At 40.3% G+C, this 23,285-nt stretch overlaps 1 protein-coding gene across 1 annotated transcript in view; it reads right to left on the bottom strand.

The window, feature by feature from the left end:
• Nucleotides 1–20,988, bottom strand: part of LOC126483452 (2-aminoadipate transaminase) — a 67,797-nt gene extending 46,809 nt beyond the window's left edge. Inside the window, exons 1-2 of the mRNA XM_050106622.1 lie at nucleotides 20,457–20,988; nucleotides 6,668–6,783 (exon numbers count right to left, since the gene is read on the bottom strand). Coding sequence (XP_049962579.1) covers nucleotides 6,668–6,783; nucleotides 20,457–20,705 — 365 coding nt within the window. The 5' untranslated portion in view covers nucleotides 20,706–20,988. The remainder of the gene's footprint in view (nucleotides 1–6,667; nucleotides 6,784–20,456) is intronic.
• Nucleotides 20,989–23,285: the final 2,297 nt, after the last annotated feature.

The raw sequence follows: 23,285 nt of genomic DNA on the forward strand, positions 1-23,285 counted from the left end.
ATTATATTCTTCTTGAAGTCTGAGGGTATTTCGCCTGTCTCATACATCTTGCTCACCAGATGGTAGAGTTTTGTTAGGACTGGCTCTCCCAAGGCCGTCAGTAGTTCCAATGGAATGTTGTCTATTCCCGGGGCCTTGTTTTGACTTAGGTCTTTCAGTGCTCTGTCAAACTCTTCACTCCTTCCACCTTTCTGCTTTCCCTTCTTTGTTTAGAACTGGGTTTCCATCTGAGCTCTTGATATTCATACAAGTGGCTCTCTATACCGTCCGAGTAAAGCAAGTCCCCAAATAACCGCGTTATGCTGGGCTGTTACTCTATATCTATATAGGTAAAAATGTAAATGTTTGTTTGTTCAAAATGTTAAACCTGCGGCAGTTCTTCATCGACTGATTTGAAATTTTAATACAATGGTGCACATTTGATTATGCATGTTTTTATATACCTAGTAGAGCACTTTTTTAAAATTTTATAAAAGTTGTTGTATGTATGTATGTATTATGTATGTATGTAGGTACATACTTGTGTATGTATGTTATGTACACACTACATCTCCTCCTAAATCACTGGACAGATTTCAAACAAACTTGGTAAATGTATCACCATCTGGAAATCATAACTGTGCTGGTAAGAACCATCTATCAAAGGGGTGGGGCTGAAGAAGCAGTGTAGCCCATGATGTGTATTTGAGAATGAGAGCACTTAAGTGATATGCAACAAACTTTACACACAATTTCGAACCTCTATGAAACTTTTTCTCACTGACAACCCCTACAAAATGTTGTTGTTGCGGTCTTCAGTCCTGAGACTGGTTTGATGCAGCTCTCCATGCTAATCTATCCTGTGCAAGCTCCTTCATCTCCCAGTACCCACTGCAACCTACATCCTTCTGAATCTGCTTAGTGTATTCATCTCTTGGTCTCCCTCTACGATTTTTACCCTCCACGCTGCCCTCCAATGCTAAATTTGTGATCCCTTGATGCCTCAAGACATGTCCTACCAACCGGTCCCTTCTTCTAGTCAAGTTGTGCCACAAATTTCTCTTCTCCCCAATCCTATTCAATACCTCCTCATTAGTTATGTGATCTACCCATCTAATCTTCAACATTCTTCTGTAGCACCACATTTCGAAAGCTTCTATTCTCTTCTTGTCCAAACTATTTATTGTCCATGTTTCACTTCCATACATGGCTACACTCCATACAAATACTTTCAGAAACGACTTCCTGACACTTAAATCTATACTCGATGTTAGCAAATTTCTCTTCTTGAGAAACGCTTTCCTTGCCATTGCCAGTCTACACTTTACTTCCTCTCTACTTCGACCACCATCAGTTATTTTGCTGCCCAAATAGCAAAACTCCTTTACTACTTTAAGTGTCTCATTTCCTAATCTAATTCCCTCAGCATCACCTGACTTAATTTGACTACATTCCATTATCCTTGTTTTGCTTTTGTTGATGTTCATCTTATATCCTCCTTTCAAGACACTGTCCATTCCATTCAACTGCTCTTCCAAGTCCTTTGCTGTCTCTGACAGAATTACAATGTCATCGGTGAAGTTCAAAGTTTTTATTTCTTCTCCATGGATTTCAATACCTACTCCAAATTTTTCTTTTCTTTCCTTTACTGCTTGCTCAATATACAGACACTGCTTCCCTTTCATGCCCCTCGACTCTTCTTACTGCCATCTGGTTTCTGTACAAGTTGTAAATAGCCTTTCGCTCCCTGCATTTTACCCCTGCCACCTTCAAAATTTGAAAGAGAGTATTCCAGTCAACATTGTCAAAAGCTTTCTCTAAGTCTACAAATGCTAGAAATGTAGGTTTGCCTTTCCTTAATCTATCTTCTAAGATAAGTCGTAAGGTCAGTATTGCCTCATGTGTTCCAACATATCTACGGAATACAAACTGATCTTCCCCAAGGTCGGCTTCTACCAGTTTTTCCATTCATCTGTAAAAAATTTGTGTTAGTATTTTGCAGCCGTGACTTATTAAACTGACTGTTTGGTAATTTTCAAACCTGTCAACACCTCCTTTCTTTGCAATTGGAATAATTACATTATTCTTGAAATATGGGGGTATTTCACCCATCTCATACATTTTGGTCACGGGATGGTAGAGTTTTGTCAGGACTGGGTCTCCTGAGGCTATCAGTAGTTCTAATGGTATGTTGTCCACTCCCGAGGCGTTGTTTCGACTTAGGTCTTTCAGTGCTCCGTCAAACTCTTCATGCAGTATTATATCTCCCATTTAATCTTCATCTCCACGCTCTTCCAATACCATAATATTGTCCTCAAGTACATTGCCCGTGTACAGACCTTCTATATACTCCTTCCACCTCTCTGCTTTCCCTTCTTTGCTTAGAAATGGGTTTCCATCTGAACTCTTGATATTCATACAAGTGGTTCCTTTTTTCCAAAGGTCTCTTTAATTTTCCTGTAGGCAGTATCTATCTTACCCCTAGTGATATATGCTTCTACATCTTTACATTTGACCTCTAGCCATCCCTGCTTAGCCATTTTGCACTTCCTAACAATCTCATTTTTGATGCATTTGTATTCCTTTTCGCTTCATTTACTGCATTTTTATATTTTCCCTTTCATCAATTAAATTCAATATCTCTTCTGCTACTCAAGGATTTCTGCTAGCCCTTGTCTTTTTAGCTACTTGATCCTCTGCTGCCTTCACTACTTCATCCCTCAGAGCCACCCCTTCGTCTTCTACTGTATTTCTTTCCCCCATTCCTGTCAATTGTTGCCTTATGCTCTCCCTGAAACTCTGTACAACCTCTGGTTTAGTCAGTTTATCCACGTCCCATCTCCTTAAATTCCCACCTTTTTGCAATTTCTTCAGTTTTAATCTACAGTTCATAACCAATAGGTTGTGGTCAGAGTCCACATCTGCCCCTGGAAATGTCCTACAATTTACAACCTGGTTCCTAAATCCCTGTCTTACCATTATAAAATCTATCTGATACCTTCTAGTATCTCCAGGATTCTTCCATGTATACAACCTTCTTTTATGATTCTTGAACCAAGTGTTAGCTATGATTAAGTTATGCTCTGTGCAAAATTCTAACAGACGGCTTCCTCTTTCATTTCTTAGCCCCAATCCATATTGAAAGGAAAAAAAAAAAAAAAAAATTATTGCTTGCTACACTTTCAATGTCCAATTAGTAAAACCACTCCATGAAGCATGATGTTTCAATGTACTAAATCTTTACTTTTTAACTGTGTTTGCAACACATTCTGCAACCAGTATTCACATATCCCACTGAATGTACCAGCAGAATTATATGACTGTATGACACACAGTTCTGGAGATTGAAGTTATGAACAGAGATGTGTGAAAAACTGCTGCATCTTGCAGAATGTTTAAATTTATTACTTAGGTGCCACCAACTTTATTTGCAACACGTTTTGTAGACAGTATCTACATCAGCTGTTGAATGTACCTACAAAAATATATCACCGTACAACATATAATTTAGGAGATATGATGTCAAACATTGAGATGCTTGAAACACTTGTGGCACCATGTATGACACTGCACTTTATTACTTGTTTACTAGTAACTCTGTTCACAACACATTTAACAGACAGTAGCCACATATACCATTGGATGCACCTGCAATATTATATCATTATAAACCACATAGTTCAGGAGACACAATATGATAAACATTAAGCTGCGTGAAAATGAAACTACAGGCAAAATTCGCTGGTGATTTGTGAGACATATAATCAATATATGTGAAACATATCTAACATGTGCATATGCGACCAATACCACTGGGTTGAAAGCTCATCCTAAACCTGGAATGATCACAGCCAAATTAGATACACATATTAGTTACAATCTGGAAGAAGGGGTTCGGACCACCAGCTTCCTACTGGGGCGAGCATGACAACACACAGTAAGATTGAGGGAGGAGGGCATGGATTGACATCGAAGCAGAAGGAGGGGATGGACAGAGAGAGAAGAGGGAGGAGCAGGTCGACAGAGGAGGGGGGGGGGAAGGAGGAGGAAGAGTAGATCAAGGGAGGAGGACGGGGAGATGAGGGGGAGAGGAAGGGGAGGAGGAGGGGGAGAGGAGGGGTAGGAGGTCGACAGAGAGGGGGGAGGAGGTCAACAGAGAAGGGGGAGGGGAGGGGGAGGAGGGGGAGACTGAGCTGATCAGAGGAGGGGGAGGAGGAGGGGCAGGTCGGAGAAGAAGGGGGAGGGGAGGAGGGGGAGGAGGAGAAGCACTTTCGAAAAGGGGGCAGGAGGAGGAGGTCGGCGGAGGGGGGAGAAGGAGGAGCAGCACATCAACAGGGGAGAGAAGGAGGAGGAGGAGGAGGAGAAGCAGTGACTGACTGTGGGGGGGGGGAGGTAGGAAGAGGTGCAGCGGACTGACAGAGAGCAGGGAGGAGGAGCAGTAGTGGACTGACAGACGGGGGGAGGAGCAGCAATGGACCGACAGAGGGGGGAGGAGGAGCAGGTGCGCCAACCGACAGAGGGGGGAGGAGGAGGAGGAGGAGGTGCGCAACCGACAGAGGGCGGGGGTGGAAGAGGGGCAGCTGTGGACCAACAGAGGGGGGGAGGGGAGGAGGAGGAGGAGGAGGAGGAGGAGCAGACCTGGGAGGGGGGTAGGGTTGAGGAGGAGCAGACCGACAGAGGGGGCTGGGGGGTGGAGGAGGAGAAGGAGACAGACAGGGGGGTGGAGGACGAGCAGATCTACAGGGGGGGTGGCGGAGCAGACCGACAGAGGGTGGAGGGTGTAGGAGGAGCAGACCGACGGGGGGGGGGGGGAGTGGAGGAGGAGCAGACCGACAGGGGGGGGTGGAGGAAAAAGGAGACTGACAGGGGGGTGGAGGAGGAGGAGACCGATAGTGGGGGGGTAGAGGAGGAGGGGACCAACAGAGGGGGGGTGGAACAGGAGGAGACCGACAGGGGGGGAAGAGGAGGAGACTGACGGGGGAGGAGGAGGAGGAGAGTGACAGGGGGGGTGGAGGAGGAGGAGGAGACCGACAGAGGGAGGGTGGAGGAGGAGGAGGAGACTGGCAGGGGGAGGGTGGAGGAGGAGGAGACTGATAGAGGGAGGGTGGAGGAGGAGGAGGAGGAGACCAACAGAGGGGGGGTGGAGGAGGAGATCAACAGAGGGGGGGTGGAGGAGGAGGAGACTGACAGGGGGGTGGAGGAGGAGGAGGAGGAGACCGACAGAGGGAGGGTGGAGGAGGAGGAGGAGACCGACAGAGGGAGGGTGGAGGAGGAGGAGATTGACAGGGGGAGGGTGGAGGAGGAGACCGACAGAGGGGGGGTGGAGGAGGAGGAGACTGACGGGGGGAGGGTGGAGCAGGAGGAAACTGACAGAGGGAGTGTGGAGGAGGAGGAGACTGACAGGGGTGTGGAGGAGGAGGAGACCGACAGAGGGAGGGTGGAAGAGGAGGAGACCGACAGAGGGAGGGTGGAAGAGGAGGAGACCGCAGAGGGAGGGTGGAGGAGGAGGAGATCGACAGAGGGGAGGTGGAGGAGGAGGAGACGGACAGAGGGGGGGGTGGAGGAGGAGGAGATCGACAGAGGGGGGGGGGGTGGAGGAGCAGACCAACAGAGAGGACGGGAAAACCAGAACAACAAACAGGGATCGGAGGAAATGACAGAGTGAGGTGTGAAGGAGATGGGCAGAGGGGGGGGGGAGAAGCATATGAACAGGGAGAGGGTGGTTGGAAGGAGGGGGAGAGGAGGCTGATAAAGAGAGAGGGAGGGGGAGAAGGAGATGGGCAAAGGGACAGTGGAAGAGGAGGAGCTGTACAAAGGGAGAGGGGAGAAGGAGACTGGAATGTGTATCCAATTTGTATACATATTTAGCAATTGCTAATATTATTTTGATATGGTGCCATCTCAAGGTGCAAATTCAAAATAAGCGTAAGGTCGAAAGAAATCATGGAATGGAGATGACACAGCAGGTATAGGGTACATATGATTCTTATAATTTTTGCAAAAATAGATGTCCACTTTTGCCTCTGCAGGAAACTCCTACGAGATCTAGCTTGCCTTTGAAAGAAGTAACTTACAATACATTCATACAATATACCCTCTAAGGTTCACTAGATGATTCAATATTGAACCACACATATTGATTGCTTATTTTCTCATAATACGGGGGCCTAATGAACACCAGTTTGAGATACTACAAGAAAACTAGTGTACATTAAAAATCACAAGAAATTAAAAATTTGCAGAAGCCTACAGGTAACAACTTAAGAAATACACTCCCAAAACAGAATAATGGTGGCAATGTTGGCATGAGACATTTTCAGCCATACCTGTACTTACTTCTCAATAAACAAACCCTTGTATTTTGTGTTGATTCTATTCACTTTCCTGTTTCAGATCAATGAGTATTGATATTATATATCTCAGTAATTTTACTGTTTTGTATAAAATGGTCATAATGCTTTTGGAGCTTTATTACTCTGCATTTTTAAATATAAATTATTAAAAACCTAATTGTCACCTTTTAAACATATGTAAAATTATATGTTGTATTGTTCTAACATACTATCCCACATGCCATAAAGACAAGATAATACTGAATGTTGCATTCAGATCAACATCCAGTCTCTTATTTTTTTCTTTTATTTGCTTTTTTACTTTTAATTGTTAAAATACAATTAATATCAAATACCTGTTCACATTTCCACCATAAAGTTCTGATAGAAAATGAGAAAGATCTTCTCTAAATTCCCAAAGTCCACAAGGAATACCATATTGGAAAAGATACGGATTTTCTTTCTCACTTTCCTGGAACACAAAAATGTTCTGAAAGTGACAAAACTAGAATATGTTCAAAGCAATATATAATGCTTGCCAAAAAAACATTTTAAGATGGCTAGTGTGTGAAAGAGCTGACAGACTAGTGGTATGCAACAATAAACACTGAACAGTACGACTATGTCCAGTGTGAGCACTAAGATTTTCTCTGACCACTTTTTTCCATAAGGAGCTATGCAAGAGAAAGCTATGTGTTTTGTTGCAGACGGCAGCTTAATTCAAAGATTCTATGGATACACTTCCACATGTGCTCTGTTGTCTGCAGAATGTCTAAAGATACTCACTTTCTCTTCATGACTTTACCAATATCTCTTCCATCACCACCTCTGCTGCATCTTTTATTCATGCTCTAGGAGTCTGTACATCAGGAACTGCCAAACTAAATACTTTATCCTTACTGCAACCCCAGAAAAGTTTATAATTAGAGGAAGATTTTATGCTCAACCTGTACATGAAAAAAGGGAACTTTTGAACCACATGCACTGTGAGATCTTGTGTCAGTAAGAAAACTCAGGTTGCAGAATCAACTAGTAAAATTAATCTCTTTAGCAAGTCCAAATGATGCCATGCAAGTTTTACAAAAATCTACTGAATCCTTCAATAACTGTGGAGAACAGCACTATTTACTTATTTGTTCTCTGTAACTTTATGTATTTACCTATTTGTTCTCTGTAACTTTATGAAAAATTGAAGATTTTTTTTTTCAACTAACTGGTCTACAACTAAGCCTTTCTTCAGAAAACCACGGACAGTACATTTCATATAACATGAAGGTTCAGAAGACTGCAGTAAGATTAAGGCAGCACACCACATTAAGGCTCTCAAGATAATTTACACACACACACACATACACACACACACACAAAGTCTATCAACTCATACAAGCATTAAGAAAGTATCATTACAGGACAGAAAGGAGGGAAAATAAGGATTAAAGTCCCACTGTTGATAAGGTTATTAGAGATGTAACAGAGACACAGAATAAATGAGGGTGGGGCACGACATGGGTCGTGTTCTCTTCAAAGGAACCACCCTGACACTAGGCTTAAGCAGGTTAGCAAAATAATGGAAAATCTACATGGGGATGGCTAGATGATGATTTCAACACTGCTCCTTCAAAAAGCATTCACACTGCACAAACTTATTTAGCAGCAGTTTTAGAGTACATTTTTGGCTCTGTCTCTGTGTATTATCAGTTCACTGGAATTTCAGGTCAAAATGAGAAAAATCATTGAAAAATGTGAGATACCATATAAAAATTAAAATAAATCATAAAGTAAAGGAAATCAATTAAACAGAAAATGGGAAATGTTAATACACTATTTTAATAACTTGGCTTTGACTTTCGTGTCAATGATTTTATAATCAAAGCCACACTAGAAACCAAATAAAAAAAAAAAGAACAAACAAAACAATGTTCAGGTAAATTGTGGAAGGAAGCCCATAAAAAAACCATGATAAACAAATTGAAAAGAAAAAGTTAACATTATTCTCTTATACACATAATAAATTGTTCCCTTGTCTTTAAGCTTTCAGAGCAAGGAATACTACTACTTTATAGCATCACATATGCATTACTTTTGTTTGTACTCTACTTTCAACTCTGCTTAAAATACTTCAGTTTGTTACTTTACTGTAAAACTGTCTTTAATTGGAGCTTTTCAAATTTTCAGTAACTCCACAACATCTAGTTTACATCTACATCTATACTCTTCAAACCACTATGAGGTGCACAGTAGAGAGTACGTTCCATTCTACCATTTATTAGGGTTTCTTCCTGTTCCATTTGCATATGGAGCACAGGAAGAATGATTGATTGAATGCATCTGTACGTGCAATAATTATTCTAATCTTATCCTCAAGATGCCTATGTGACCAATATGTAGGGGGCTGTAGTATATTCCTAGAGCCATCATTTAAAGCCTGTTCCTGAAACTTTGTTAATAGACTTTCTCAGGATAGTTTACGTTTGCCTTGAAAAGTCTTCCAATTTAGTTCCTTTAGTATATCTGTGACATTCTCAGATCAGACAAACCTGTGACCATTAATGCTGTCCTCTGTATACGTTCAATATGCCCTGTTAGTCCTATCTGATATGGGTCCCACACACGTGAGTAATATTCTAGAGCAAATCACACAACTGATTTGTAAGTAATTTCCTTTGTAGACTGTTTGCATTTTCCCAGCATTCTACCAATAAACCAAAGTCTACCACCTGCTTTACCCACAACTGAGCCAAAGTGATCATTCCATTTTATATCCCTACGAAGTTTTACACCCAGGTATTTGCATGAGTTGGCAGATTCCAACAGTGACTCATTGATATTATAGTCATAGAATACCATGTTCTTTTTTTGTTTTGTTTTGTGAAGTGCACAGTTTTACATTTCTGAACATTTAGAGAAAGTTGCCAATCTCTGCACCATGTTGAAATACTATCAGGATCTGACTGAATATTTATGCAGCTTCTTTCAAATATTACTTCATTATAGATAACTTCATCATCTTCAAGAAGCCCAGTTTTACTATTAATATTGTCTGCAAGGTAATTAATATACAATATGACCAGCAAGGGTCCCAATACACTTTCCTGTGGCACACTCGAACTTACTTCTACATCTGATCATGACTCTGCATCTAAGACAACATGCTGTGCCCTCCCTGACAAAAAGTCCTCAATCCAATCACAAATTTCACATGATACCCTCATATGATTGTACTTTTGGCAATAAGTGTGGGTGTGGTATTGAACCAAATGCTTTTCAGAAATAAAGAAATACTGGTCACACTATTCTGAGAGCATTTGACAATGGGAAGAAATTTACCAAGGGCAACAGATATGCATATGCTTAATAGCACTAGGAAGGCAGTTTTTTCAATAGGATAGGAAGAATTAACACCAGAATCTGAGAAAAAGAGTTACTACTATTTGGGATCAAAGCATCTAGAACCAAGAAGAGAAACCTTTATTTAATACAAAGGACTAACTGCAATCAAACCCTAAAGGTACACTACAGACAACACTACATCATTCTTTATCTTGCTATAAAAAAGCAGAAATCATACACAAAAATTCAGAATGTCAAGAATAAAACAAATGCAGTTTGGAGTATTTACAGGAATTAAACTAACCTGAAGGCAAATGCTACTCAACTGCCTAGTATCAGTACCAGACCCTGTCAAGTGCCAGTGGGAAGCCTACAAGTAAATGGCTGGTTGGGGATTTGAACCTGTAAAGCACCAAACCATTCCAACTTATCTCTTTTCACTTTTTCTCATAAGTGAATCACATCTGACACCAATTAAGTCACTTATAGGCCACTCAACTAATAATTTATGATTCAAATGATGGGGATTAAGGCAGTGATTGTGTAGATCAAGCCATCTTTATTAATCAACAGTGGGAAACCCAGGATTGAATGTAACAGCATTATTACAAGGATAGTTGCTACTCACCGTATAGTGAAGATATTGAGTCACTCACTCACGCATACACAACCTTTCATGTGCACGCATGTTCACACACACACACACACACACACACACACACACACACACACACACACACAAAAACCACAGCAGTCAGAGACTGCAGTTATGTGTGTGTGTGAGTTGCGGTTGCATTTGCATGTGCGTTTATTTCTGACAAAGTCCTTGTTGGCCAAAAGCTCACTTTCTGACAGTCTTCTTGTTGTGCCTACCTGTGACTCAGCATCTCCACTATATGGTGAGTAGCATCTATCCTTTTCATAATACTGTTACATCTGTATTAATCTATTTTCTATCTAGCAATTGGGAATTTGTGCATGTGTAGAATGTTCACTTGCAAGCCAAAGCCCTGAACAGCCAACACTAACGGAAAATGACGGGCAGTATCGAGCACTCCCTGCCACGCTGTTCTCACATGGACCCTAGTTGGCAACTTAAAAGGCTGGACACCAGATGAGAGTAGAGGACCTCCTGGTCCTTCCTAAGGCAGGTAACTGGAAACATGCTGTCCTGCAGGCAGATGCAGCAGTCATCTACTGTGAAATTTGGAACGCAGAGAACTGCACACAGACTCGGTAAATACACGGAAAAGATAGCCTGTGGCCACTTGTCTCCCACTTAATGGACATTTTACAATCTGTCCTTTCTGGCTGAGTGCTTTCAACATAGGGCATTGCACTTTGGCTGGCAAGTTTGCAGAAGACAGGTGGGACGAGGGAAAACTCTTCTGTCCTATAGTCCTGACAGTGATGTCTTGAAAGTCCTCAAAACGACAGCTAAGAAACTGAGGTCACAGACTGATTTTCGAAATATTTTTTGAGAGGAGACCACATATTGGTAACTGAAGACATGAGCCTCTGACGTAAGCCTGCTTCCCTGTGATTCTCCAAATGGTTAAAGTGGGAGAATGGATGAGTGGAGGACGATTTTTACGCAATCCATAGTGGGTAAAGTTAACAATATTAAAAATTACACAATAGGATAGCACCAAGTGAATTTCAAGCTCAGGGGTGAGTGATGTTTATCGAAGGAAACTCTGAGCAAAGCAAGCTTACGAGACTTGTGGCCTGATTACTGTTGTAACATTCTTGTGGCAGATTTCAATCTAGTAGAGGCTTTTTCTTACAACTCATTTGAGTAACAGCTATTTTCTCTGACGGCAGACTTGCTCTTGGATTGCAGGGTTAGAAGTAGGGAGATGAAGTTCACTTGTAAAGCAGACTGGAGTGGAAATCTATCAGTAACAATCAAACACATCCACATAATAGCGAGAATATCTAGCAGCACTGACCACTTAGGGTGGAATGGAATTAAATATATACTAATGTTTCAGTAAATTCAAATTAGTTTTTCATGACTAGGTGAACAGGCAAACTGCATATGGGTCATTCCATGTCAGTTCAACCAGGGGCTTCAGCTCAGTCTCAGATTTGACTGAAATTCAGTACACTAATTCTACCTTGTGTGGAACACTCGTGTACAAAGTATTAGTTTCCCCTGCCAATTACGTCCAGGATTATGACCTGTGAAAGAAGGTGGTGTGACCTGGAAATTGCAACCTGCATCTGGCAATCTATCTTCAGATCCAACTTCAGGTCTTAATAACTTTGGAACTATTCCACACAGTCCAGTGAAATTTTTACAACCCAGTAGCATCCACTTACAGAACACACTCTATGAATCAAAACACCAACAACATATTTCTGAGGGAAAATAAAAAATTCCAAAATGTGATTAAAAAATGTAATATGTTAAAAGGTACATACTGTAGGTGCCCTCTATGCCAAATATAATTAACTCAAAAAGGGTATAATTTCTTTATTTTTTTTTTTTTTTGTGGTAAGCTTAAAGTGGCCTAAACACACACAGAACTCATCATGCCCATATCACTCACAAAAACTGAGTTACATGAACATGAAAATACAAAAATTTGAAAAATTACCTGAAAAACATGGATTTTTGAAGTGTGGTGGCACAAAAGGGACAAGTGGTATCCAAGACAAATTTCACACACTGCATAAGTAGACCATAATGATATATATCTCAAAATTTCAGCATGTTATTGCAAGACATTTGTGTACAATGGAAGTTGAGAGATGTATTTGGTGATGTGGCCATTGTTCCACAACAAAATTTTGTAAAAACATATCGTAAACTGTTTTGCCTCTTCTTATCCTCTCCCACAACTGTTTAATCACTAAGCAACAACATATAGACAGATTAACACAACCTATCATTAATGTTTACTGCGCCTTAACTGCTAAAAACCAGTTGACTGTGCTTCGAACAGAAGTTCTCCCACACTTCAGCTACTGTAGTCTGTACAGTGAGTGGAAAATTGTACTGTCTTCCTGACACTGTGGTAGGAACTGGAACTGTCATAAGAATATGTTCAAAAGGAATCCAACACCTGTCTGCCAAACGTGGCCAATGAAATGATCTTGCTGGTGCCATGAAGTTCACAAAATACATCACCTTCTGCTTCACAGCACTCTGCAACACATCCTAAGTACCATTTGTCATCATAAACAGCAATAACATAGCAACCTGGCCATATGTTGCTGCTTTTGCTTCTGAATCCTGAGTCAGACACACTGTGAAGACACATGTTGTGCATGAACCTATATTTATAATCGGACAGTCTTGCTCATCTGCACATTGTCAGAGTCTGCTGGAGAGAAGTGATGATGGCTCCTTGTGCCTGCAACAGTTTTAACGTGTTCTAATCTGCTTTTTAGCAACTCTTCAGCTGATTTCACCTCATCTTTTGAAACAAAGAATGATTGTATACCAGAGATATTTTTCTGTACCCAGGTAAATAATTGAAGAGGTGTTAGACTGTACGGTGCTGCAGACTAGCTCGTGATGCCACGTTTTTAATATTAGCACCAATACCATCACACACATTTTTACCATGACTTGTTGCGAAAAAATTCCATTCTGCATGAATCTGAAAATCATGGTAATGCATGCATCAATTTTTGAAATTTTTACAGTTTTTGTACTGACTAGTTGCCCCATTACTGAAGTATTACACAAAATGTATGTGAGGCAGCTTGTTTTTCACATATGCCATGACAGTGCAAATGTGGGCATGAACTGCAATGGCATCATGAATTAAATAGTCACTAAAAACGCACAGGTTCATGACACACACATCACCTGGTTCACCTCTATAGTAAATCGCAAATGGCTGGAGAGTTGCTTGACTGTTGTCCCAATGATATCCTAGGATGGCGTCTTGAACTATAAATGCATAATTTTCAGAAAAGTCTAGTATTACTATAAATTCATCTTGTTTCAAATTATCCTTACAAAACTGGAGATAAGCCGATTGTGCTGTTGCTGTGAAGCTGTGTATGGTCAGTTTGTCCATTTTTTGACAACACGTTTCAACAAAATCTTCCACTGTACTTTGCTTTGTTTCAACATTTGTGCAAGAAACAAGTTCATCGTCATCCATAAGGAGTTCACCATACAGTTTGTTAGTCATGTGTTCTGCAAGATTTGCCTTACCAGGACACTTTTCACAACTGTGTATTATGCACTGGTAGGAACTGATGTCGCACACTAGCAGCTTCATTGCACCTTTGTAATCCAGACCACAATTCTTTATAGCAGCAAACATCAGCTTAATATTTCCTTGAATTCTACATATAGTTCTGATATGTTTCATAGCAAAAGTCTTTTTTGCATCTGTACATGTACATTTCCCATTTGCACCATTACATAGTCTTTTTTTCCAGGCATTATTCGGCTGTAGTCATTATTTTCATAAAACTCTGACACTAGCACCTTTGTACAATTTTGGTAAACTTTTTTGGAAACAGTGATCAATAGAGTATTATATTTTAACTAAAGTTCAGTCTTGATCACAACACTTATGTCTCAATAACATAGGTGACTGGTTTCGGTTATATTTATATAACCATCTTCAGACCCATGGCTTCCTTGGAGGATGGAAGGCGGAGCTCTCCTCAGTCACCTATGTTATTGAGACATAAGTGTTGTGATCAAGACTGAACTTTAGTTAAAATATACTAGCACCTTTATTTCTGAACTCAATTGCTTACCCTGAGCCTGCTGAAGTTGTGGAAGCACTCCTTGGGTTGCTTTCATTTTCCTAGCTTGCTTTACCATATATGTAGAAACATTGAATTCCTTTGCAGTATAGTCAATATACCAGCTGGAAGGTGCAAGGGTAAGAATAGCTACTTTTTTCTGGCATGTGAATATGGCACATTTTTCTTTCAAATCATGCAAAATTTTGTCCAAATCAGAGCATTTCTGGTATGATTTCTGTTCCTTTGGAGCAGATAGTTCTTCCTCATCCACCATTGGTGTGTAGGCTATTTTGTGTTTTAATTCCATTTGAGCTTCTTGTAGTTTTCTTCTACCATAGCTGGGCCTGTCTCTTTTCCCAACTTTGTGTGTCTTCATGGGAGACAAACCAAAACCAGTCACTGAAGTGTTTAATTGCTCATCCGCTGTGGTTGTAGGTGGCTGTTACTCTTTGTCACTGTCATGTAAATTATCAGAATATTCTTCATTTTTTAGCAGTGTAACACACCTGGAACATAACTTTTGTCCTGGTTTCATGTTAAGTCCCATGCACTGATTCACTTTCAATACTGATTTTATATCAATTTCTCTGAGGCTATACTTCACTGTCTTCTTATGAATCCGAAATGGATCAAAACAACTTCTTTGTAGGAAAGAATACTTATCCAGAAACACTTTCATATGATGATAACAAACACTCAAGTTTCCTCAAACTGTACTTCTTGTGCCCACAGGGTGTATCCCGGATCTCCATAGCAACAAATCTTGGTCCGATTCATCCAGATCATACAGTACAAAGCGAATGCCACATGTTGTTCCATATGTTGTTTTATGACATTCAGATGCTTGTGCTCTACCAATACTGCAACTTGTTTGAACAAAAGCACCACTAGTACACTCTTCTGCCTTCATACTGACTTTCCACAACAGTACTGACCAGTCTGAACTAGAATCTTAAAAACATGAGTAACCTGTAATTGTTGCTTGTTTCCTTTATTGTTCCTGCCAAACAATGACACATTCTGTCCCTGAAAACTACCACTGTTTAGCTTTCTGTTGCCTAATGGTTCCCAACAATTGCTGCAGCTTTATCTGAAACAAGCTGTCTGCATAATCACTATTACTTGCTAAATCGTGTTAAAAGAAACATAACAAAATACATCTCTGTCAACTTTTATTGTACACAAATGCCTTGCAATAACATGCTGAAATTTTGCAAATAATATATTATGGTCTACTTATGCAGTGTTTGAAATTTGGCTTGGATATCACTTGTCCCTTTTGTGCTACCACACTTAGAAAACCCATGTCTTTCAGGTAATTTTTCAAATTTTTGTAACTCTGTCTGTGTGACTGATATGGGCAAGATGAGTTCTGTGTGTGTTTACGCCACATTCAGCTTACCACAAACAAAATTATACCTGACTTTTCATGCTTTCCCGACGGATCTGTTGCAAATACGCTTCTCGGGTTTGCCGCCGGATCGTATTGTGTAAATCGTACAATATTTCCTCGATGCAACTGCTCGACATCATCAGGTGGTGGTAGCTGCTGCTGTCACTGCTACAAGGCGCGCCTGCTACAAGGCGGCGGCAAACCCGAGAAGCGTATTTGCAAAATTATACCTTTTTTGAGTGAATTATAATTTGGCACAGAGGGCACCTACAATATGTACCTTTTAACATATTACATTTTTTAATCACATTTTGGAATTTTTTATTTTCCCTCAGAAATATGTTGTTAGTGTTTTGATTCCTAGAGTGTGTTCTCTAAGTGGATGTTACTGGGTTGTAAAAATTTCACTGGACTGTTTGGAATAGTTCCAAAGTCATTAAGACCTGAAGTTAGGTCTGAAGATAGATTACCAGATGCAGGTTGTAATTTCCGGGTCACGCCACCTTCTTTCACAAGCCATAATTCTGGAACTAATTGGCAGGGGAACTTAAAATTTTGTACACGAGTGTTCCACAATTGGTAGCATTGGTGTGCTAAATTTCAGCCAAATCTGAGACTATCAGCTGGAACATTTTCTCAAATTGGTTGAACTGACATGGAATGACCCATATAATTTTATGTTATTTCTCCAGCATGACCAGGCAATCACTGGTTTCATTCTGTATAAATGCTGTATGGTCTTAAACATACCTTGAAGCCAGTTTCCATATTAAATTATCTTTGCCAACTGTATCACTGCTTATTATAACCTTGTTTCATATCTAATTTTTAATCTTAATCTTTTACTGTCCTTTATAAATTTGTGCACACCAAGATTAATCTGGACCAAGATTTTGATTTGTAATTAGTAAATCCCTTTCAAGAAGTTAGTTAACAGTAAATTATGGGACTACCTGTACTTGTAATTCAGTGCCACTGACTTCCTTTTCCCCTGATTGCATCAGTCAGATCCACTGAGCACTTAGCTTTTATTAAGAACTAAGTTTCAGGGAGCAATCTGCCACTCAGCATATCAACTACAGGGCTCACAGCAGTATTTCGAAAACTGCATTCCTCTCAAATCCTTGTCTAATGACTTCAGTATGTACCACATCACTCAGTAGTATTAGAATAACCTAAGTGACAACATTACACTGATTGCAGAAGAATATTTCAGTAATTTAACTGAAGTATTATGAACCCCAATATCAAAATTTTTCAAGACACAGTAGTACTAGTAGTAGTATGCTACCACTAAAATTACAATGCTGAGAAAGACAGCAAATGGTAAAATTTTACTCACTGTGCATACATGATATAGTAGGGAGAACACATAATTAAATTTGTATATGGTGTGTGTATGTGTGTGGCGGTGGGGGGGGGGGGGGGGGGGAGGGAGGGGGAAGTAGTGAAAGTTATTGGACAGAGCTGCCATCCCTGGCAGCAACAGTGGCTCTATCACAGCTGAGCATTGAGTCAAACTGATCTTGGATGACAGAAGCAAGTCATTCCATACTGCTTCAACTCAATGGCAGAGTTCACTGATCATAGCAGTTGAGAAGTGACAACAAACGTTTTCAAGACATCTGGAGGCAATACTTGAATGCCTTCTATATTACTGCAAGTCATGTCAGCATAGGTAACATACAATCTTGTATTAACAGCTGCTGTCCAAATTGCCAGCTAAGTGAACCACAGGTGATTGTGTTGTGTGTCAAATGGCACCAAATATAATCACGCAGAGTCCTGGGTGAATACAACAATTATGAACACAATCGGAAAGTTTAAGTCTCCTCACAGCCTGCACACAGATTATGTCCATTGTGATGCTGTATGTGGAATCAAGATTTGGCTGAAAAGATGATATACTTCTGTGACTGAGTCCAATGTTGTTGGTGAATGCACCACTCAGGTGTGTCTGCTGCATCAAGGGAAGCCATAACAATCACTGCAGTGTTGACAGCCCTTGGCACTCCAAGTACATCACATTGTCTGTGTGAATACTTCCTTTGTTGTAAACAATACCATATCCTATTGGCAAGTCACTGTCATAAGATCCCTGACAGCTGATTTGATAAACATCTATGTATGTAGTGTGACTGCACATTCCCACACATTGTTGTGTGTGGCCCTTTTTAACCCCTTGAATTTCATACTTACATGGGAGTCACGAGATACTGACCGGCACAAACAGTAATATTGCAGAATGATAAACTGCAATCCTGATAGGCCACACTCTTGCTGCTGTGAAATTCAGACACAAGCTGCTTGATATTTTTCCTTGTTACAATAAGCATTAAACAATCCTCTTTTCCCCCTAAGGTAAGTCTTTCCACTCCCGGGATTGGAATGACTCCTTACCCTCTCCCTTAAAACCCACATCCTTTCGTCTTTCCCTCTCCTGCCCTCTTTCCTGATGAGGCAACAGTTTGTTGCAAAAGCTTGAATTTTGTGTGTATGTTTGTGTTTGTTTGTGTGTCTATCGACCTGCCAGCGCTTTCGTTTGGTAAGTCACATCATCTTTGTTTTTAGATATATTTTTCCCACGTGGAATGTTTCCCTCTATTATATTAGAAACAAATATTCTAATGAGTCTGTGAGCAATCTTCCCTTATATAGACAATTAAATAAGATTACTTTATTATTGCAGCATAGCTACTATGATAGCAGGTCAGATCAAGCTGCTGTCAAAGAGATGCCATGCACTGCCCGCCTGGACACAGCAACACTAGCATGTCAGCAGGGGCATGGTAGATACTCAACAGTGTGCTGTAATTCCGACAAATGTGCTGGAACAAACCAGCTGCTGTTTCCTCATGAAGTTTTCTGTCTCGAGCTGTATGATATGCAGTATAACAACCATGCTTCCCCATGGCTCTGTGGTAAAGTGGTGTGGAGTTGTGTGTATACAGCTTTATTATTTTTTATTATGGTTTTAGGGCGCAAAACTGCTACGGTGCATAAGCGTCCATTCTGTGGCTTAGTGAAGGGTAGTGTATACAGCTTGTGATGATTTTGGCTATTCAAACTGTTTGTATTTCTTAATGGTTTTCACATTCCAAATCCCACAACTAATGAACCAAGTGCTACTTGTCACCACAATTGGGCTGCACTAACAGTGTTAACAGACTTCAGTATCCTGGTATTAGCGCACAGTACCAAAATTCACAATGAAGAAATTACTCAGTACAGTTCATTAGTCATGAATTCAGAAATTACAAAACTTTGGAAACAGTAGTTGCCACAACAGAATAAGCTGCGAAAGTATTATATAATGGAGATCTTATCTCCCACGAGCTGGTGCACATTATGCTCATCTACAACCATGGTAAATACAATGTGGCATTATTACAGTGGGGAAACTGTGTTTGGTGGTGACATGGGATTTTTGGCACAGTCAGCAGATGAAATACACAAGAATGTTCGAATTATGTCAGCATACAGCAGGCGAACAGTGAACACCGAGATAACAAACAGAGTGGATTTTAGATTAAATAGGGAAAATTACATTGTCAAATGCAAATATATTATAATTCTACATGCTATATATTATGTAGACAATGCTAATGTATTTATTAGTCAATTATGGAACTTAGCCCCCCCCCCAAACCCCAATATCATCAGCTGCAATTTGTTGGTGGGCTCAAGGAACCTTTTGAACCCTTTTAGCCTCTTCTGCAACAAAGTGGCAAATGTTTTCATTTCATAATAATGCTTCAATGGGTTCTCAGCAGACTATTAGCAGTAATGCGAGTTATATTGATCAGTAGGCCTAATGATACAACACAAATATCTTGTGTCTGCCTGCTGAAGATACATGTTTGCAACTTGGCCATAAATATGGGGACTAGTGCAGCAGGGGATACAACCCGTCGGCTTTGGACAATGACGTCACAAGTGGCCAATCGAGAAGCGATTCTTCTTAGTGTTGTAGCTTCCTTCAGTGGCTGATAAGTGTTTTTTGGCTTTTTAAAAAAAAATCTCACGAGATAGAATAAACAGATCCACTTTATTAAGCAATCAGTAAAAAAACGAAACTGAAACGTAACAGCAAAAGCGAAAATGGTAAACTGCTCTCTGGCGGCTTGTGACGTCCTTGTCCAAAGCCGACGGGTTGTATCCCCTGCTGCACTAGACCCTAAATATGCAATCAACCAAGAACTAATCATGAGCCATCTCACCTGGACTCCTCGTTATATTATTTGGCATGAGACTAATTTGGCCGTTTACATTACCAGTACACGTTTCTTTGTTAGTACACACAGTACGCTCGTTTCTTGAAATCGGTAAAGTCGAAAATTTAATGTTAGCCTGACTGATATTTTTGCTGTTTTATTTCTCCATGAAAAAAAAAAAAAAAACACCTCTGTTACTGATGCGGAACATCTGAAAGTAGTACTAGGTAAAATGGCATAGCAGATTGAAGTATTAGAAATTGCTCCTGCAAGCTGACTGTTGTCATGCTTATTGTCATTGTTTCACTTGAAGAGACAACAGTTTTCTTATATGTATTGCCTTACCCTTAATAACAAGCAAACAAATGGCAGCAAAAGGTGCCATACCTAGTGCTACATTTTGCCATGTACACAGAAATAAATACAAAAAACTGTGAAACAAAAATCTTCCGCACAAAGACCATTCGCTGCAAGAAGTCTTACCATTCTGTGTAGTGTCGCGTTTTGCATGATTTCCACACAAAGCCTCAGGAGATCTGGGCCTGGAGCACCAACGGACAAATTATCGTGATCCTTAGAATAAACATTAACAGGCCCTCCATCGAACAGATGCAAGAGATGCGGATCGTCGCTTGCTTTCGTGCTGTCCATCATGGTTCTCAGCTGAACGAGCTTCCTTAACAGATTAGTGCATCCTGCGACGTTAACGCGCCGCATGTTCATTAAAAGCATGTTATCTACCCCGTGACACCGATTACGTGTTATCACTGTACAACTCCTGGACGCACAAGGCTGGTATACAATCACAAACTGTGATCCTTTACGAAAGGGGGTTTTTCTCGTTCAGTTTCACTGTACTTGTGTTAATTCGGCTTCACATTCCATATCGAACGCATTGCTTGCGAGGGGAAAAAAAGATGAGATACTGTATTGTACTGGCATGTCCAACTCTTTTCTGTCTGTCAGCTCACAGCCGTTCGCGTGACAACTGATTGCGCACACTGCACTACAGGTTTTTTCAAGGTCCGGTTTTTTCATACGTTAGAAATTGATACAAGTCAGGATTTGACGTCACAAATCACAGTCAGCCAATGAACAGAGAACGACGTTGCCAGATCTCGACTGCAGTGCAGAGCACGGACGAGTGTCTTCAATTTTAGAAACGTTCAGTCATAAATAAAGTAATTGAACAAAAGCAATGTCTTGATAGCAGACTTTCTTTTATAGAAAGTTTGGAAAAAGCATTCTTTATACCAATTGCTTCATATTCTATTAATTAATTAAACCAAACAAACAATAAGCCTCCTAATTCAGGCGATAGCAAGGAAAGGTGTTTGTATCAGTCTCACGAACCGCTTTTTCGCAATAAAGAACAGCGGTAATTGTTTATTTCCTATTGTACTTCGACGCAACGTGAGTAATTCAGAGTCATCCCAACAGTGTTTGTCGGTATTTTGCAAACGTTTAGAGTGCTCCAGGAGATGCCAGTAATGAGTAGCTGCGTTGGCGTAATGGTTAAGGTGTTGGGCAGTTAATCGGAAGATTCTGAGTTCAAGGCTTGTTGCATACTAAGTATTTTATTTATTTATTTAAAAACAATAGCGAAGTGTCTTACTTAATGAATTTTATTCGTTTGAATGTAATGTTTTGAAATTTCCTGTGCTTCATTATAATCATAATAAGTTTTCAGTTTTTGTAATTTTCTCCTCCAATATTTCTTTTCACAGCAATTAAAAACAACGAAAAGGCACACATACAATATTCATGTTATCCGTTTTGTTTGTATATCGCCTCTTCCGCAGTCGCTGTTTTACTATTCATATTGAGATATATTCTTTTGCGGCAATATTAAAAGTATTACTTAGAGCAGAATTTCGGCTCGTACGTTGCCGAGCTATTTGATTGTCTGACGGAATTCTTTGCTTCGCTGCTTTGGCAACATCATATTCAATGGTTTCGTCGACTGATCTGTGTTTTGGCAAGTATTTGCTGTCCGTTGTGACAAAAACAAAATGTTTGCGCACTGTGCCTCACTGGCAATATATTTTAGTTTTATGTTTTATTACGTCCAAAATTCAGTTTTGTGTACTTCGCCAACTTCGTTTTAATCAGAACGTTTTAGAAAAAAGCGAAATGACTCTGGTATAAAGAAAGTTTTGTTACAGTTGCTAAAGATAGAATATTTCCCAATTTATAAACACTGTTTATGTTATAAAGGGTGTTCATTTTATGGGGACATTGAAATCTCTTGAAAACGACACACAGAGCCAAAAGAAATCCTAATGAAAATTAGTTCCTCCCGGAAGGGGACATCCAATTATAACAAATTTGACTACAAATTCGTCGAATTTGGTATCATTGGATGTCCCCCTCTGAGACAAAAAAAATTTAGTTATAAATTTGTTTGATCCGATGTGTAGATTTGCGGATATTTCAATGTCTCCAATTAAAATGAACACTCTGTATAGCTGGAACCATGAACGACTGCGGTTCTACGCACCTGACGTCACGCATCCGCTGACAGCCAATGAGTGTTCAGTAGTTTTCTGAACGGTCTGCTGGGAATGTCTTGGCGAGTGCGAGTGTTAAATGTGATTGTAGTTATTCTTTGGTGAATTTTTATCGCATTTGTTGCAAGTTGTCATGGCTGATAATGGTGGTAAGCGACAAACTCTCCATAAACAGGCGAGGGACATAATTTACCGGATTCATGCTTTTTTCAAGCGCGAAGCAGAAAACGGTGGACCTATCACGGATGTCGCCAGATCTCAGGAACGCACTGCAGAAGCGACAGGCGTTAGCTTGAGAACCGTTCAGCGGATTGCCAATGAAGGAAAGTTATCTACGGAGACCTGTGGAAGCCCACTTTTCAGATCGCCAGGGAAATATCGCACTCGTGAGAGGACTGTAACTAATTTAGATAATTTCGACAAAGACGAGAAGTGCTCAACATGTACAACACAGGCGAATTTCCTACTGTAAAAAAAATCACTGTGAAAATGCGTGAAACCATAAATTTTAAAGGTAGCATGACTTCAATGAATAGAATACTTAAAACATTGGATTCAAATATGTACATACAAATGACGGAAGAAAGTTTTTAATGGAACGTAGTGATATCGCTGCTTCAAGGGCACAGTTTTTAAGACGTATTATTGAAGTAAGAAAATCCGGGAATAAGAACATTTTTTTCTTGGACGAAACATGGGTGAACCAAAATCACACAAGGAAAGCGTGTTGGAAAATGAGTGATGGTTCGGGTGGGTTTAAAGTACCAGTTGGTAAAGGTGGACGAATAATTGTGCTTCACGC

Source organism: Schistocerca serialis, chromosome 1 (assembly GCF_023864345.2).
Source record: "Schistocerca serialis cubense isolate TAMUIC-IGC-003099 chromosome 1, iqSchSeri2.2, whole genome shotgun sequence".
Lineage (NCBI taxonomy): Eukaryota > Metazoa > Arthropoda > Insecta > Orthoptera > Acrididae > Schistocerca > Schistocerca serialis.